Source organism: Carlito syrichta, unplaced genomic scaffold, assembly GCF_000164805.1.
Source record: "Carlito syrichta isolate Samal-C Ts95f unplaced genomic scaffold, Tarsius_syrichta-2.0.1 Scaffold120465, whole genome shotgun sequence".
NCBI classification, from domain to species: Eukaryota; Metazoa; Chordata; class Mammalia; order Primates; family Tarsiidae; genus Carlito; species Carlito syrichta.
The window spans coordinates 181,477-196,212 of NW_007064561.1; the positions used below are offsets into that span (position 1 = coordinate 181,477).

Here is a 14,736-nt window from a genome sequence, read left to right on the forward strand (position 1 = left end):
CAATAAATTAAAAAATCAGCCGGGCGTGGTAGCACATGCCTGTAATTCCGGCTACTTGGAAGGCTGAGGCGGAAGGATCGCCGTAGCCCAGCAAGTCGAGGCTGCGGTGGCCGGGAGCGGCAACTGCACTCCAGTCTGGGCAACAGAGTGAGACTCCAACTCGAAAATAATAATAATAATAATAATAAATAAATAAAAGCCATCCATCAATATTCCCTACATGCATCCACATATTAGAAAAATCAGAATGTTAACTGGGCTCAGTGGCTCAGCCTGTAATCCTGTGCTTTGGGAGGCTGAGGTGAGTGGATTGCCTGAGCCCACGGGTTCAAGACTCGCCTGGGCAACTTGGTGAGACCTCATCTCTACAATAAATCAAAAAATTAGCCGGGCGTGGTAGCGTGTGCCTATAGTTCCAGCTACCTGGAAGGCTGAGGCGGAAGGATAGCTGGAGACCCGCAGGTCGAGGCTGCGGTGGCAGGGAGCGGCCACTGCACTCCAGTCTGGGCGACAGAGTGAGAATCCAACTCAAAAAAAAAAGAAAAATCTGAATGTTAAAATGCTGATGTGTTCCAGCTCTGAATTAGTCCTCTTCTCCCTCACATATGCTGGGAAAAGAAGAGTAATTGCAGGCTAGGAGGTTGTAAATGCCTCAGTAAATCTTTGTCCCACTGCAAAATATCTTTTTTTTTTTTTTTTTTGAGTTGGAGTCTCACTCCGTCGCCCAGACCAGAGTGCAGTGGCCACTCCTGGCCACCGCACCCTCAACCTGCTGGGTTCCGGCGATCCTTCCGCCTCAGCCTTCCAAGTAGCTGGAACTATAGGCGCGTGCTACCACGCCCGGCTAATTTTTAAAATTTATTGTAGAGATGAGGTCTTGCCAAGTTGCCCAGGCTGGTCTCAAACCCGTGGGCTCAGACAATTCACTCACCTCAGCCTCCCAAAGCACGGGATTACAGGCTGAGCCACCAAGCCCGGCCTAAAATATCTATTTTTTTGAGTCAGGTTCTTACTCTGTTACCTAGGCTGGAGTACAGTGGTGCCATCATAGCTCACTGTAACTTCGAACTCCTGGGTCTCAAACAATCCTCCCACCTTGGCCTCCCGAGTAGCCAGGACTACGGGCATGCACTAGCATACCTGGTTGGTTTTCTTAAAAATTTTTTTATAGAGTCAGGGTCTTGCTACCCAGGCTGGTCTCAAACACCTGGCCTCAAGCAATCCTTTCTCAACCTCTCAAAGTGTTGGGATTACAGGTGTCAGCCACCACACCTGGCCCACAAAATGTCTTTGTACAGCAGTCCTTAGGAAGCAGTGCATTTGTTTGTCTGTTCTTATTCTAGCTAGCTGATGATAAGTCTTTTTTTTTGAGTTGGAGTCTCACTCTGTTGCCCATACTGGAGTGCAGTGGCACCCTCCCGGCCACTGCAGCCTCGACCCGCTGGGCTCCAGCAATCCTTCCACCTCAGCCTTCCAAGTAGCTGGAATTACAGGCGCACTCTACCATGGCTGGCTAATTTTTTTATTTATTGTAGAGATGAGGTCTCGCCAAGTTGTCCAGGCGGGTCTCGAACCCGCGGGTTCAGGCAGTCCACTCACCTCAGCCTCCCAAAGGCGCGGGATTACAGGCTGAGCCACCGAGCCTGGCTGATAATAAGTCTTTGCTATAGGATATCTTCCTAATTGAAGGCACTCTTTTCCATCTTGATAAATGCATTGGACACATTTGTATTTCCCTGGAGACTGATAAATTTGCTTTTTTTTGAGTTGAGTCTCACTTCCACCCAGGCTGGAGTGCAGTGGCATGCTCACGGCCACTGCAACCTTGACCCGCCGGGCTCATGCTTCAGCCTTCCAAGTAGCTGGAACCACAGGCACTTGCCACCACGCCCAGCTAATTTTTTTGACTTATTGTAGAGACAGGGTCTTGCCGTGTTGCTCAGACCGTTCTCGAACCCCTGAACTCAGGCAATCCTCTTGTCTCCGCCTCCCAAAGTGCTGGGATTACAGGCGTGATGAGCCACTGCGCCCTTCAGAAATTTGCATTCTTTTTGTGAAGCTGAGGAGGGAAGAATAGATCTGACAGTAGGTGCTCTTCATTCATTCAGTAAGCAATGAACAGTCCTCTGGGATTTAGGGGCATGAGCATTGACAAGCACACTGATATAGATGGGCATGGGGTCATGGATGGCTTCTCAAAGGAGACAGTTATCTGGGTTAGGTCTCAGATGTCAAGGCTGAGAATAAGTGCAAAGAGTGTCCTGGGACTGGGCATAGTGGCTCACGCCTGTAATCCCAGCACTTTGGGAGGCCGAGGCAGGAGAATTGCTTAAGGCCAGGAGTTTGAGACCAGCCTGGGCAACATAGCGAGACCCTCATCTCCACAAAAATAAAATAAATTAACCGAGTGGACTAGCATCTGCAGTCCCAGCTACTCGTGAGGACTAGGTGGGAAGATGGCTTGAGTCCGGAGTTCAAAGCTGCAGTGGGCTATGATCACGTCACTGCACTCCAGCCTGGGTGACAGAATGAGATCTTGTCTCCAAGGGAAAAAAAAAATCTAGCAAGGAACACGGGAAGACAAGGACACAGCCAACGTCTTGGGCCTGAGAACTTGCATGCAAACAAGAGCTGTGGCTGCCCAGGGTCTTGTGTATTGGCGTTTCACTGCACTTGTGTTCTGAGCCCAAATGTAGAGCCATGGCAGACAGGAGACTGAAACCCCAGAAAGTGTTTTATGGAGAAGTCCTCAAAATCAAGATGTATTTTTCTAAGTAATCAGTGCCTGGTTTGCAGGCATGGCGGATTTTATGGTTTTGTGTGAGCTGCTGTGTTCAGGAACTGCTCTGTCCATACCTCCAAGGCTCAGCCGTTCAGACCTGGAAGAATCTGAGGGCAACGAGGAAACTAAGGATCCAAGAGTGGAATGGCACATTTTGGTGGGAAGCAGAGCTGGGGAGTCAGGCCTGCCGGGAACCATGCCCAGCTCTGCTACAGATGAACTGACACCTGGGAAAGTGGCATTAACATGCTAAGTCTGTGTGCTTAGCCATAAGGTAAAGTGAACTAGCGGATGACCCAGAGTGTGGTCCTGAGGATGCAGCAAGACAAGGTGTGTGACTTAGCTCAGTGCCTGGCAGATGGAAAGAACTGAAGAAGTGTTAGCTGTAACTCTTAGAGTGGCAACTCTACCTGGCTAGAACCTGTAACTGATCAAGAACCAAACAGGTCAGATAAACTAGAGAATCAGAAGAAGAAAAAAAATCTCTCTCTTAATTTAGAATACCAATGGGTCAGCTGATCAGTGTTTTGTTTTTTTCATAAATCTCATTCTAATACATTACCCACAATTTTGTTCTTAAAACAGTGCAAACTTACAGGCTCTGACCTGTGTGCAAGAACCTTCAGGACTTGTATTATCTTTGCTCCAATCTATAGTTGTCTCCCCATACCTGATTGAATGGTTATATTTTGTTACATTCACCTTTCATCATCTAATTTAGTTTTGTAGACAGCTGTCACTCTTTTGCCTGTATTTCACTGGCTAGCACAATATTTGATTGAATTCCATAATTATAGTCACTTGTACAGTGTGGAGCAAACACAACTTTTTGAATATGTGTGCATTTAAAATTTTTTTTTTTTTTTTTTGAGTTGGAGTCTTACTCTGTCACTTAGGTTGGAGTGCAGTGGCATGCTCATGGCCACCTCATCCTCAACCTGCTGGACTCAGATTATCCTTACTTGAAGCCTTAGCCTTCAAGTAGCTGGAACCACAGGCATGTGCCACCATGCCCATCTAATTTTTTTTTAGATTGGAAAATATAGTTTATTTAGAAAGTAAATTAGAGAGAGAGAGAAGATTCACCTCCCCAAGGTAGGGAAAGGGGCCAAAGCTTGGGGAAACATGGCAGTCATAGCTCAAAGAGCCACATGGCCAGACCAAAGTTTAGCAAAGCAATGGCCTAATTTTTTGATTTATTGTAGAGATGAGGTCTCACCATGTTGCTCAGGCTGGTCTCAAACTCCTGGGCTCAGGCAATCCTCTCGCCTCAGCCTTCCAAAGTGCTGGGATTACAGGCGTGAGCCACTGCACCCAGTCAGGAAGTTTATTTTTAAAAGCATTTATACTATTTATGGCTGAGCACAGTGGCTCACACCTATAATCTCAGCACTCAGGAGGCTGAAGTGGGAGCATTGCTTGAGCCCAGGAGTTGGGACCAGCCTGGGCAACGTAAGAAGGTACTGTCTCAGCCGGGCTCGGTGGCTCAGCCTGTAATCCCACGCTTTGGGAGGCTGAGGTGAGTGGATTGCCTGAGCTCGCGGGTTCAAGACCCGCCTGGGCAACTTGGCGAGACCTCATCTCTACAATAAATCAAAAAAAAACTAGCCGGGCGTGGTAGCGTGCGCTTATAGTTCCAGCTGCTTGGAAGGCTGAGGTGGAAGGATCGCTGGAGCCCAGCAGGTTGAGGCTGCGGTGGCTGGGAGTGGCCACTGCACTCTAGTCTGGGTGACAGAGTGAGACTCCAACTCAAAAAAAAAAAAAAGGTACTGTCTCTACAAAATACAGCATCTATGGTATTTATAGTATTGTTGCTCATTCCAAAGAAGCAAATTGGTATAATACAACAACAGTGGACTTTGGGGCCTTGCTCTGGAACCTTGGGCACGTATGTATTTTTTTGAGTTGGAGTTTCACTCTGTCACCCAGGCTGGAGGGCAGTGGCATGCTTATGGCCACTATGGCCTTGACCCGCTGGGCTTGGGCGATCCTTCCTCCTCAACCTTCCAAGTAGCTGTGCCACCATGCCTGGCTAATTTTTCTTGATTTATTGTAGAGATGAGGCCTTGCCAAGTTGCCCAGACTGGTCTCAAACCCATGGGCTCAGGCATTCCTCTCACCTCAGCCTCCCAAAGAGCTGGGATTATAGGTGTGAGCCACCACACCTGGCCTCCTTGGGCATATTTAATTTGTGCCTCTGGGTCTGTTTTCTCAGTTATAAAATGGGAGTGCCATTCTTTAGGTTGGGTGTGTGAATTAAACAACCTAGAAAATGTGCTGCGTCACCCATGGGAGGCAACAACATAGGTCCCCTCCCACCATACAGCTCATTCAGATCAGCAACTCTTGAGAGTTTGGCGCTAATCTCAGTTCCCTGTCCTTGCAGAAGTCAGACTGCCAGCCCTTGCATTGCCACCTCCAGTGCCAGTCGTCAGCTGGTCATGCTGGAAGGGAAGTCAGGAGCCTACTTCTCCTCTCTGGACTCAAGCATAGACATCCTGACCAAGAGAGCCCAGGAACTGATCGAAAACATCAATGAGAGCAGGCAAAAAGACCATGAACTCATGACCAACTTCAGGAACAGCCTCAAGATCAAGGTGACAGATTATACCCAGCAAGGTGGGGGCGGGGGGAGATTCCGCATGTAAAAGGGGAGGGAATGAACTGCTGCCGAGTCTGTTACTGCTGCTGAGCATCTGCTACATACCAGGTACAGTGCTAGGAAATTCACACAAAGTACAGGTGCTCCTTGACTTACAGTGGGGTTATGTCCCAACGAATGTGCTGTAAGTTGAAAATATTGTAAGTCAAACCACAGTAAGTTGGGGACCATCTGTATCTCAGCTCATCCTTACAACAGTCCTACAAAGAAGATATTGAACCCATCTTACAGTTAAGGGTTAGAAATGCATCTCTAAGCCGGGCTCGGTGGCTCAGCCTGTAATCCCACACCTTTGGGAGGCTGAGGTGAGTGGATTGCCTGAGCCTGCAGGTTTGATACCCGCCTGGGCAGTGAGACCTCATCTCTACAATAAATAAAAAAATCAGCCGGGCGTGGTAGTGCATGCTTATAATTCCGGCTACTTGGAAGGCTGAGGCAGAAGGATCGCTGGAGCCCAGTAGGTGAGGCTGGGTGGCCAGGAGCGGCCACTGCACTCCAGTCTGGGCGACAGAGTGAGACTCCAACTCAAAAAAAAAAAAAAAAGAAAAAGAAATGCATCTCTAAATGAGAGCCAGGCTGAGGGGGTCCCCCCGCATCCAAAGCACATCCCTCTTACTTCACACAAGGGCAAGCAGCTATGGAAGTAGGGGGTTGCGGCACAGCTTGCGCTGTCACACCCTATGTCCTCCAGAAGCCACTGGACAGGCTGCGAGGAGAGTTAGTGTTCTTCAGCACATCTGGAGCTATGTCTTGCAAAGCCTGATGCTATGTTCAGGTCTGACATTAACAGTTGTGCTTGATGCTTCTTCAGAATACATAACCAATCCTGTGAGTGGGACGGCTTCCTGATTCCACGTGCCTTGATGACAGACTCACTTTATTTCCCTCCTTTTTTTTATATTTTTTTGGAGATAGGGTCTTGCTCTGTCGCCCTGACTAGAGTATAGTGGTGTGATCATAGCTCAAACTCATGGGCTTAAGTAATCCTCCCACCTTAGCCTCCTGAGTAGCTAGGACTACAGGCATGTACTACCATGGGTTTTTTGAGTTGGAGTCTCACTCTGTCACCCAGGCTTGAGTGCAGTGGCATGCTCACAGCCACCACAGCCTCAACCTGCTGGGCTCAGATGATCTTTCTGCCTCAGCCTTCCAAGTAGCTGGAACCACAGGCACATGCCACCACGCCTGGCTAATTATTTAATTTATTGTAGAGATGAGGTCTCACCAAGTTGCCCAGGCAGGCTGGTCTTAAACCCCTGGACTCAGGCAATCCTCTCGCCTCTACCTCCCAAAGTGCTGGAATTACAGGCTTGAGCCACCACGCCTAGCCTCTTTTTATCCTTTGTAGAGACAGGGTCTTGCTTTGTTGCCCAGGCTAGTTTTGAACTCCTGGCCTCAAGCAATCCTCTCACTTCAGCCTCCCAAAGTGTTGAGATTATAGACATCAGCTACTGCACCTGGCCTGTTTTCCCTTTATGCCCCTCTCCATCCCTAGCAGTACACAACCTGGTACATCATGGAAAAGTTAGAAAGAAAAGTATAATGCAACAGAAAAGATATAAAAACATTCACTGTGGCCACAGTGTAGTCCCAGTACTTTGGCAGGCTGTGGCATGAGGATCACTTGAGGCTAGGTTTGAGACCAGCTTGGGCAACACAGTGAGACCCTGTCTCAGAAAAAAAAAAAATTGTGATACATTTTGAGAAAATATATTGCTAGGCAATTTTACAAACATCACAGAGTGCACTTACACAAACCTAGACAGCATAGCATACTACAAACCTACATATATGGTAGAGCCTATTGTTCCCAGGCTACAGACCTGTGTAGTATGTTGCTGAATGCTGTATGCACTTGTAATACAATGGTAAGTAATGGTATATATAAATATAGCTAAATGTTGAGAAGGTACAGTAAAAATACAGTATTATAATCTTATGGAACCACCAATATATATGCAGTCCAACATTGACCAAAATGGCATTGTGTGGCATATGACTGTATATACTTTTGCCTCTTAAAAAAATTGAACATACAGACAATTTGACCCCCAGTTACTGCAGTGGGGTTGTTTTCTTGCATTTTTATGATACATTTCAGAAATCTAAGAGACCCACTTAGAACAAATGTCTGGTGGTACCTCTTATTTGGTATTCCATTATCACATCTTACTCTTTAAAAGGTTTCAGATCTGATAGAGAAGTTAGAAGAGAGGATATATCAGATTTATAATCACCACAACAAGATCATCCAGGAGAAACTCCAGGAGTTCACCCAGAAAATGGCAAAGATCAACCATTTGGAGACAGAGCTCAAGCAAGTCTGCCACAGTGTGGAGACGGTGTACAAGGATCTGTGTGTCCAGCCTGAGGTATGAGCAGACTCACACAGGGGCCACCTGAGGACGGGGAGGTGATGGCCCAGCTGACAGTCAGTGTGAACAGAAACCCAGCATCAGCCCTGACCCCACAGGGCCATCATCCCTACAGAGCCCTTGGTGCCATCTCATTTGTGGTCCCCGTAACATGGTGTGTCCAAGCTGAGAGGCCAGACCGTTGTCATTTCACACTATTGTATGGTCATCTCTGTGGTCCCGTGCATCCCTGCTAGTCACAAAATGTCCCCGCTGCCCACAACCCTGAGCCCTGCAGCCCTGGCACATGCCCCCCAGGGGTTCAGGCAGTGCTAATCTGGGTAATGTTCACCTGAGTTTGTTTATTACAGCAGAACCTAAGACTCAGACATGGGCCAGACCACTCTTGGGGAAAGTCCCTGCCACGTCCCAGCAACTCACAGCCACCAGACGTGTTCGTTTCTCCTGTGGCTGAAACTACTTCTCAGGTGGTTACCAGTAAACGCAGCCCAACATCGTGGCATCAGACATGCAGGCTCTTTATTTTCCTGTCCCTCATTCTGCTCCAAGGTCCATCATAAGGCACTTCCCCCAGATGGGAGGGTCAGAGGGCACACTGTGAATGTTTGGTGTGAGGACGTCTGCTTGGTCAGACACCAGGGTGGTCTTAAGGAAGTTGCTTCACTGTCTCTTCCCTCAAGAGAAACTTCTGTTCCAAGGTAAATGAAGTCTATTCTCATCCACAGTTAAAAGTGGGTTGAGAAACTCTACAGAGAATTCCATCTTATTTTTAAGGAGCACATCTGAATGACTTCAGAAGGGAAATTTTGATATTTAAAAATCGGTGTCTCTTACTTAGTGCCATAAAAGTTGTCTCCATCCTCCACCTCCCTTTCTAGCTCAGAGCACAGCATTCCCAGGGTCCAGCCACGTGCCTTTCTGGGAGGGGACTTCAGAGCATCGGGCCCCTGGTGGAGTGGGTTCATTTGCCACTTGTGAACGCCTGAATTCCTGTGATAGCTCTTCCGACAATCAGGGCATGAATGTCATGTGTACCTGGGCAAGATGAACACAGTTGGTTTGGAGTCTTAAAGCTCACAAGTTCCCTTTAAAATCACTCTTCATGTCCCGCCCTAGGCCACTGCTTCAGAAGAACAGACCCACAGAGATGGTGAATGACAGCTGCCGGGAGACTTGCGCCTTAATGACAGCCACCAGGAGAAGGCTCAGAGGCTGCCGTTAGGGCCACACTGAGAAAATTGTTTTTCATAGTTCTGTTATGCATCTTGGTGAGACAAACAAACCCCAAAGCTTTTGGTGCTGGACCCCATGGGCCCAGCCCACTTGACAGAATCACACTAGCCCCACCCTGCACGTTGATTAAATGTTGGATATTCAACACAGCCAAGCTTCTCTCTCACAGAGGCTGAGAGATCCAATCAGCTGCCTGGAAACACGGCAGGCCCTTTCTTACCCATGGGAGGGCAGAGAGCTGGCACATCAGAACTTCAGCTTGTCAAGGCTGATTGATCCCCTGCCTGAAGCACCCCATACCCACTCCCTCGCATCTACCTTTTGCTCCTCCCCAGCTCCTAGGAGCAGAAGGCAGTGATTATGGCCTCCCTTTTAGAGAATCAAATAATTCTATCAGCTTCCTAAAACATAAATCTGACCCATCTACCTGAGGCATACAAACCATCTGAAGGCCCCTCTGCTTGTCCTCAGGCCCATCTCACACTCGTAGGGCCCTCTTATCCCCCAGCCCTCTCTCTTGCTGTTCTGGAAGGTCCTATCCAGCTGCCCAACAGAAACGACTTGGTACTGTGGGTCCTCTCTTGGTTCATTCTCTCCATCAGTGGAGGTGCACAGGGAAGGCACCACTCCTGTACATGCTGTCTTCTCTGGAAGCGTCCCTGCCCAGGAAGCTCCTCATGTCTCTATTTCTGCATGTCTCACACTGGATTGCACTTTTTTTCTTTTTGTAAATTATCCTTTCCCATTGAGCAAGAGGTTCAGGGCCCCCGTGTGAGCCACCACCAGTTGCAGGGTATAAACACCAGTTTGCAGATACTTTTTTTCCCCCCTTTTTCTCTTAACATAAAATGCAGCGGTAATTCCTTTGTGTAGCTTCACTTACTCCCTTGCAAGCACCAGCTTGTAGAACTTGTGCCTCCCTCTGAGGATGCCCTAGAAGGCTGTCCCTCGGTCTTAGGAATGTCCCTCCTCCCCAGGCCTCATGGGGCCTCTGTGCAATGCATGAAGCACTTCACTTCCAGAGCCCCATGTGAGCAGCTCCATATGAGGGACACAGGTGTGACTTGCCCAGATCACACTGTCACTCAGTGATAGCGGAGTAGGACTTGGGCCTGTCCTTGCCCCTTTTTGCTGTCCCCCTTCTCCAGACACTGAGGCCACTGTGACCCAGACTCAAGGGTCCAGCTCCCACCTTCGTAGGTGTTAACGGCCTCCAGGTTCATGGCATGCCGGATCACATGATACTCATCACAAATCCCATTTCCCCCCAGCATGTCTCGGGCCTGGCGGGCGATGTCCAGGGCTTTCCCACAGTTATTCCTCTTCAGCAGGGAGACCATTTCCGGGGTGGCCCTGAGGGTGGCATATACATGTAACAAACACTAAGTATCCAGGTGTCCCAATGTCCCTGGGCAAACCTACTGGGGGATGAGGATTTTCCAATGTAGCCACTGAGCCCCAAATCAGGGACCAGTGAGACTGACCCTGGCCCAGCACATCAAGGCCAAGAGGGACACAGAGTCCTCTGGTGGTAGCTCCCTCCCCCACACGGCCCCTACTTGTCCTGATCTTTCAAGCGGCCAAGCTGCAGGCAGGCGTGAAGGCCTAGTGTGATCTCAGTGAGCATGTCCGCCAGCTTCTTCTGAATCAGCTGGTTCCTGGCCAGCGGGACACCAAACTGGATCCTAGATGAAAAAGGCCAGGGTGAGGGTAAGGGATGCCCACTCCCCCATCTCTGTCCCAGGACACTGTGCTCCAGGAAGCTGTTCCAGGATGCCTCAGCACCTCCACACTTGCTCTGACCCTGTCATTGACTCAGCCCTTTACTGCTCAGAAGGACTTCACTGGCCATTTCACAGAACTAGGAACTTAGGCCTGGTGAGTGGGAGCTAGGAGTCACTGGTGGGGTACAGGATGGACCCTGAGCCACCCCATGGCCCTGGGAGTTCTCATAGCAATCCCCACACACCTGTCCAGGGCATACTGCCGGGCTGTGTGGAAACAGAACTCGGCAGCTCCAAGTGCACCCCACGTGATACCATATCGGGCGTTGTTCAGGCAGCCAAAGGGACCCTGTAGGGTTGAGAGGGGGCCTCAGTCCCACCCAGGACATGCTGAGAGGGCCTGTTCAGAACCAACGGAAGCAGGGTAAAACCCCCTCCCCCAAACATCCAGACGCAGGACTCAGGGCAGCTGTTTGAGTCACTCAGTGCTCAGTGTCCGCTCGCTCTTGGTTTGCACAGTTCTACCCAGCCCAGGATCTGGGTTCAAAGCTCAGATCTAAGAGACTGATGTAAGGAGGCAGGAGGATGTGCATGCGTCAAAGGACTCAGCCTGCTCAGGCCATGTGTCCCAGGCTGGAGTAGGTTGGGCGCAACAGTGGGTCAGGCCAAGCCACTCTGAATCTCCACTGTGTGGGAATCTCCACTGTGTGGGCTCCACAAGCACAGGCCGTGTGTCAGTGGAGTCTCCAGCGGTTCCCCAGCACAGGGCCTGCCTGAGAAAGGAACCAGCAGGTGACCTGATACCAGCTCCTAAGGCTGTTGCTGCTCACCGCCAGGCTGGACGCATTGGGCAGCACATTCTCTTCTGGTACCTCCACGTCATCCATCACAATCATGCCCGTGGCCGAGGCCCGTAGAGAGAACTTGCCCTCGATCTTGGGGGCTGAGAGACCTCGCATCCCCTTCTCCAGCAGGAAGCCCCGGATGCAGCCATCTTTACACCGAGCCCACACTACAAACAGGTCAGCCACAGGCGAGTTGGTGATCCTAGGGGTGGGACAGAGTGAGGGGTCTGACCACACTCCCGTCCCCGTCTACCTGCCTGCCCACCACCCAGATCCCTCACCAGGTCTTGGTCCCATTGAGAGTGTAGCTCTTGCTCGATGGGTTGTGACAGGCCCTGGTCTCCATGCTGCTGGGGTCACTCCCACAGTTGGGCTCTGTGAGGCCGAAGCAGCCCAGGAGTTCTCCCTTGGCTGCAGGCACAAGACAGGGTCACCAAACCCCTCAACCAAAAGTTGTCCCCCTCGCCACTGTGCCAGGTCTCATAACCTAAGTGGATCAGCTTTGCTTTCACAGTATTCCTGGTTGGTGGAGAGACAGGTTGCCCCAAGCTATGATTACTAGGCCATGACGGGGAGGGGACCCTAGGGAACAGGAAGAAGTAGGCTAAGCTATGTCTGTAAGGGCATGAGGAGTTAAGCAGAAGTGGGTGGTGAAGAGTGTCCAGCAGAGGGAACAGGATATGTAAAGGCCCAGGGGTGCGTTTGGAGAATTTCAAGTAGCTGATTCTGGCAAGGGGAGCACTCAAGACAGTAGCCAGAGATGAGATGGGTAGGTGGGCCCTCGGGGACCTGGTTAGGAAGTTAAGATTGTAAACCCTGGGTTGGGATGGGGAGCATAGAAAGCAAATCAGGAGGGAGATGATGGTGACAGAGGGACAGAGTCAGGAAAAACCTAAGAAGGGGTGGTCAGGGCTGGTGATGGATCAGATGTCAGGGTGGGGTCCAGAGTCTGGCAGGGGCTCCAGGTGACCATCGGTGTTGAGAAGGGGGACAGAGAATAGGGTGATGGGACAGCCCCACCCTGGATAGCTCCAGACCACAGGGACAGTCTTCCTTCCACCACCCTATGGGCAGCCATTCACCCAGCCGGGGCAGGTACTTCTGCCGCTGCTCCTCACTGCCGTAGGCATAGATAGGGTGCATGACGAGGGAGGACTGGACACTCATCGCCGACCTGTAGCCACTGTCCACTCGCTCCAGCTCTCGTGCCAGGAGCCCGTAGGCCACGGAGGAGACCCCAGCACAGCCATATCCTGGTGGTAGTAGATTAGAGGAAAGCAGGACAATATAGGACAAGACCCTGCCCAGCTGGACCCGAGAGACAGCTGGATAGGAGCACTCAAGGAGGCATGCACCAAGCTGGCCCCAGCTGAGGGTTCACTCAGCTCATACCATAGGTGCTTTCAAAGAGAGAGGTAACAGCTTCACTCTACAGACTCGGAAGCTGGCTCAGGGAGAGAGAAGGGCTGTTAGGACACAGTGGTCGGCAGCCTATTAAGAGAAATGTGTCGCTACCTTTGATGGTGGGGCCCAGCACGCCCAGCTCCCCCATTTCTAAGATGATCTCCCGATGAAAAACTGCAAAGAGACAGATGCCCAAGTTCAAGTCCAGCCCTAGCCCACTGGAGGCCCCAGCCCCAAGGACAGAGAGGCAGGCCCTGAGTCCAGAGCAGGCAGCGTTGGTGTGGATGGCAGAGGGTGGAATTCTGGGGGGAGGGGTGTCCCAGGGCGCCCACCCACCTACCTTCGTTGCGATTGGCCAGCAGGATGCGCGGCATGAGTCGCTCCAGGCAGTAGGTGCGGAAGGTGTCCCTGATTAAGATCTCATCCGCTGTCAGCTGCTCCTCCAGGATCAGCGGGTCCTGCCAGTCAAACTTGGGGCGCGAGGCTGGGGAGGGGAGGTAGACTTGCCTCAGTCCAGCAGGCCACCCGTCCACCGCACCCTCCGCTCCGACCCTACCCTCAGCCCCATCCTGCCACACCTATCTAGCTCTCTGATGCTGGGGGCTGCCAACAGGACTAACAAGGTGACCTTTCTCCAGCTCTACAGGGACAGGACACTCACTGCCTCAGTGCTTCTGACCCTGCGGCAAGACCCTGCTACCCCGCCCGTGCAGCCCTAGGATTCTGGGGCAAAGTCCATCCGGGGCAGGCAGACAGCTGGACAGGGGCCGCGGACGCACGGCGCGACCGGGGGTCCTTACACTTGGCCGGTGGGCTCTGTGTCTTCTCGCTTTTCTCTGCAAACACGGGACGGGAAAGTCACCCCGGGAAAGTCCTCGAACCTCCAGTTCCTTTCTTCCCATCCCGCCCTCGGCCCCGCACTGACCGGTCTGCGCCGCCGTGGAAGACCACGAGCGAAGGACGGGCCCGCGGCTCCGCAGCCGCGCCGAGACGCCTCTCAGGGCCATGTGTGCAGTAGGCGGGCGAGCGGGGCAACGACAGCGACCTGGAGGAAGAGGGACGTCAGAGCTGAGCGGCTCCCCGCCGCGGCCCTAGACCCCCACGGCCCCCTCACCTGGTTTCTCGGCAGAGGCCACCGTGCAACTGGTCAAGGCCTTTGGTCTCAGCCGGAGGTGGGCGGAGCGGACGAATGAGGCTTCTCATTGGTGTCTCCTAGGACTCGTCTTCTCTGCGGCTCCGCCTTTTAAAAGGGCTGTGGCCAGCCCGCCCGCGGAGGCCGGCACGTCCTGGTCGAGACGGTGTGCCCCTTTAAGAGGAGAACGGGGACGGGGCGGAAGGCGAGTGCGCTAATCCGATTGGTTAGTCATATATCCGCTCTGATTGGCCCTAGGAGGGGGCGCGACCCACTCCTGGTTGGTCAGTTGCAAGGGGTGAGTGCAGCGGGATCCCGGAGTTGACGAAAGGAAACTGAGGCACGAGGAAAATGATTCCTGGAACCCAGGAGGCCAGACCTCGAGTTCTCCTCTAATGGAGGGAGTGCTATTGGGGAGGACGATGGGCTCTGAGCGGACAATCCCAGCCAAACTATCTGCCAGTCTGTCCCAGGAAGCATGTGTGGCTACTGCAGCAACGTGTGCTTGTGTTTGAGTGTGGCCTAGTGTGATTGTGTTCGTCTGTGTTGTGACTGTGCCCTAGTAACTGTGCATCTGCA

At 51.6% G+C, this 14,736-nt stretch overlaps 2 protein-coding genes across 3 annotated transcripts in view; one reads left to right on the forward strand and one right to left on the reverse strand.

Moving 5' to 3' along the window:
* SYCE2 (synaptonemal complex central element protein 2) overlaps window positions 1-9,177 on the forward strand; it is a 22,881-nt gene extending 13,704 nt beyond the window's left edge. Inside the window, exons 3-6 of the mRNA XM_008048031.2 lie at window positions 5,205-5,379; window positions 7,628-7,816; window positions 8,170-8,286; window positions 8,936-9,177. Of these exons, the coding sequence (XP_008046222.1) occupies window positions 5,205-5,379; window positions 7,628-7,816; window positions 8,170-8,286; window positions 8,936-8,977 (523 nt within the window). The 3' untranslated portion in view covers window positions 8,978-9,177. The remainder of the gene's footprint in view (window positions 1-5,204; window positions 5,380-7,627; window positions 7,817-8,169; window positions 8,287-8,935) is intronic.
* Window positions 8,291-14,068, reverse strand: GCDH (glutaryl-CoA dehydrogenase). 2 transcript variants are annotated; one of them, XM_021707548.1, is made up of 11 exons: window positions 13,951-14,068; window positions 13,826-13,861; window positions 13,366-13,509; window positions 13,137-13,199; window positions 12,704-12,874; window positions 11,903-12,032; window positions 11,607-11,823; window positions 11,022-11,125; window positions 10,612-10,737; window positions 10,245-10,405; window positions 8,291-8,609 (listed from the first exon to the last, which is right to left on the reverse strand). In XM_021707548.1, exons 1-11 carry the CDS (start codon window positions 14,030-14,032, stop codon window positions 8,566-8,568), a joined length of 1,278 nt encoding a protein of 425 aa, XP_021563223.1. In that variant the 5' UTR covers window positions 14,033-14,068; the 3' UTR covers window positions 8,291-8,565. The 2 variants fall into 2 exon arrangements, with proteins under 2 accessions (XP_021563223.1, XP_008046221.1); XM_008048030.2 differs by having other exon boundaries at window positions 8,291-8,854.
* Window positions 14,069-14,736: the final 668 nt, after the last annotated feature.

Bases quoted from the DNA above. Each gene is read 5' to 3' on its own strand.
- GCDH (XM_008048030.2), bottom strand. From the start codon at position 14,032: ATGGCCCTGAGAGGCGTCTCGGCGCGGCTGCGGAGCCGCGGGCCCGTC. The intron at 11,824-11,902 runs GTGAGGGATCTG...TCCCACCCCTAG, and splicing joins CTCAATGGGACCAAGACCTG to GATCACCAACTCGCCTGTGG. The intron at 8,855-10,244 runs GTGGGAGCTGGA...CATCTTGCCCAG, and splicing joins GGCCGTTAACACCTACGAAG to GTACACATGACATTCATGCC.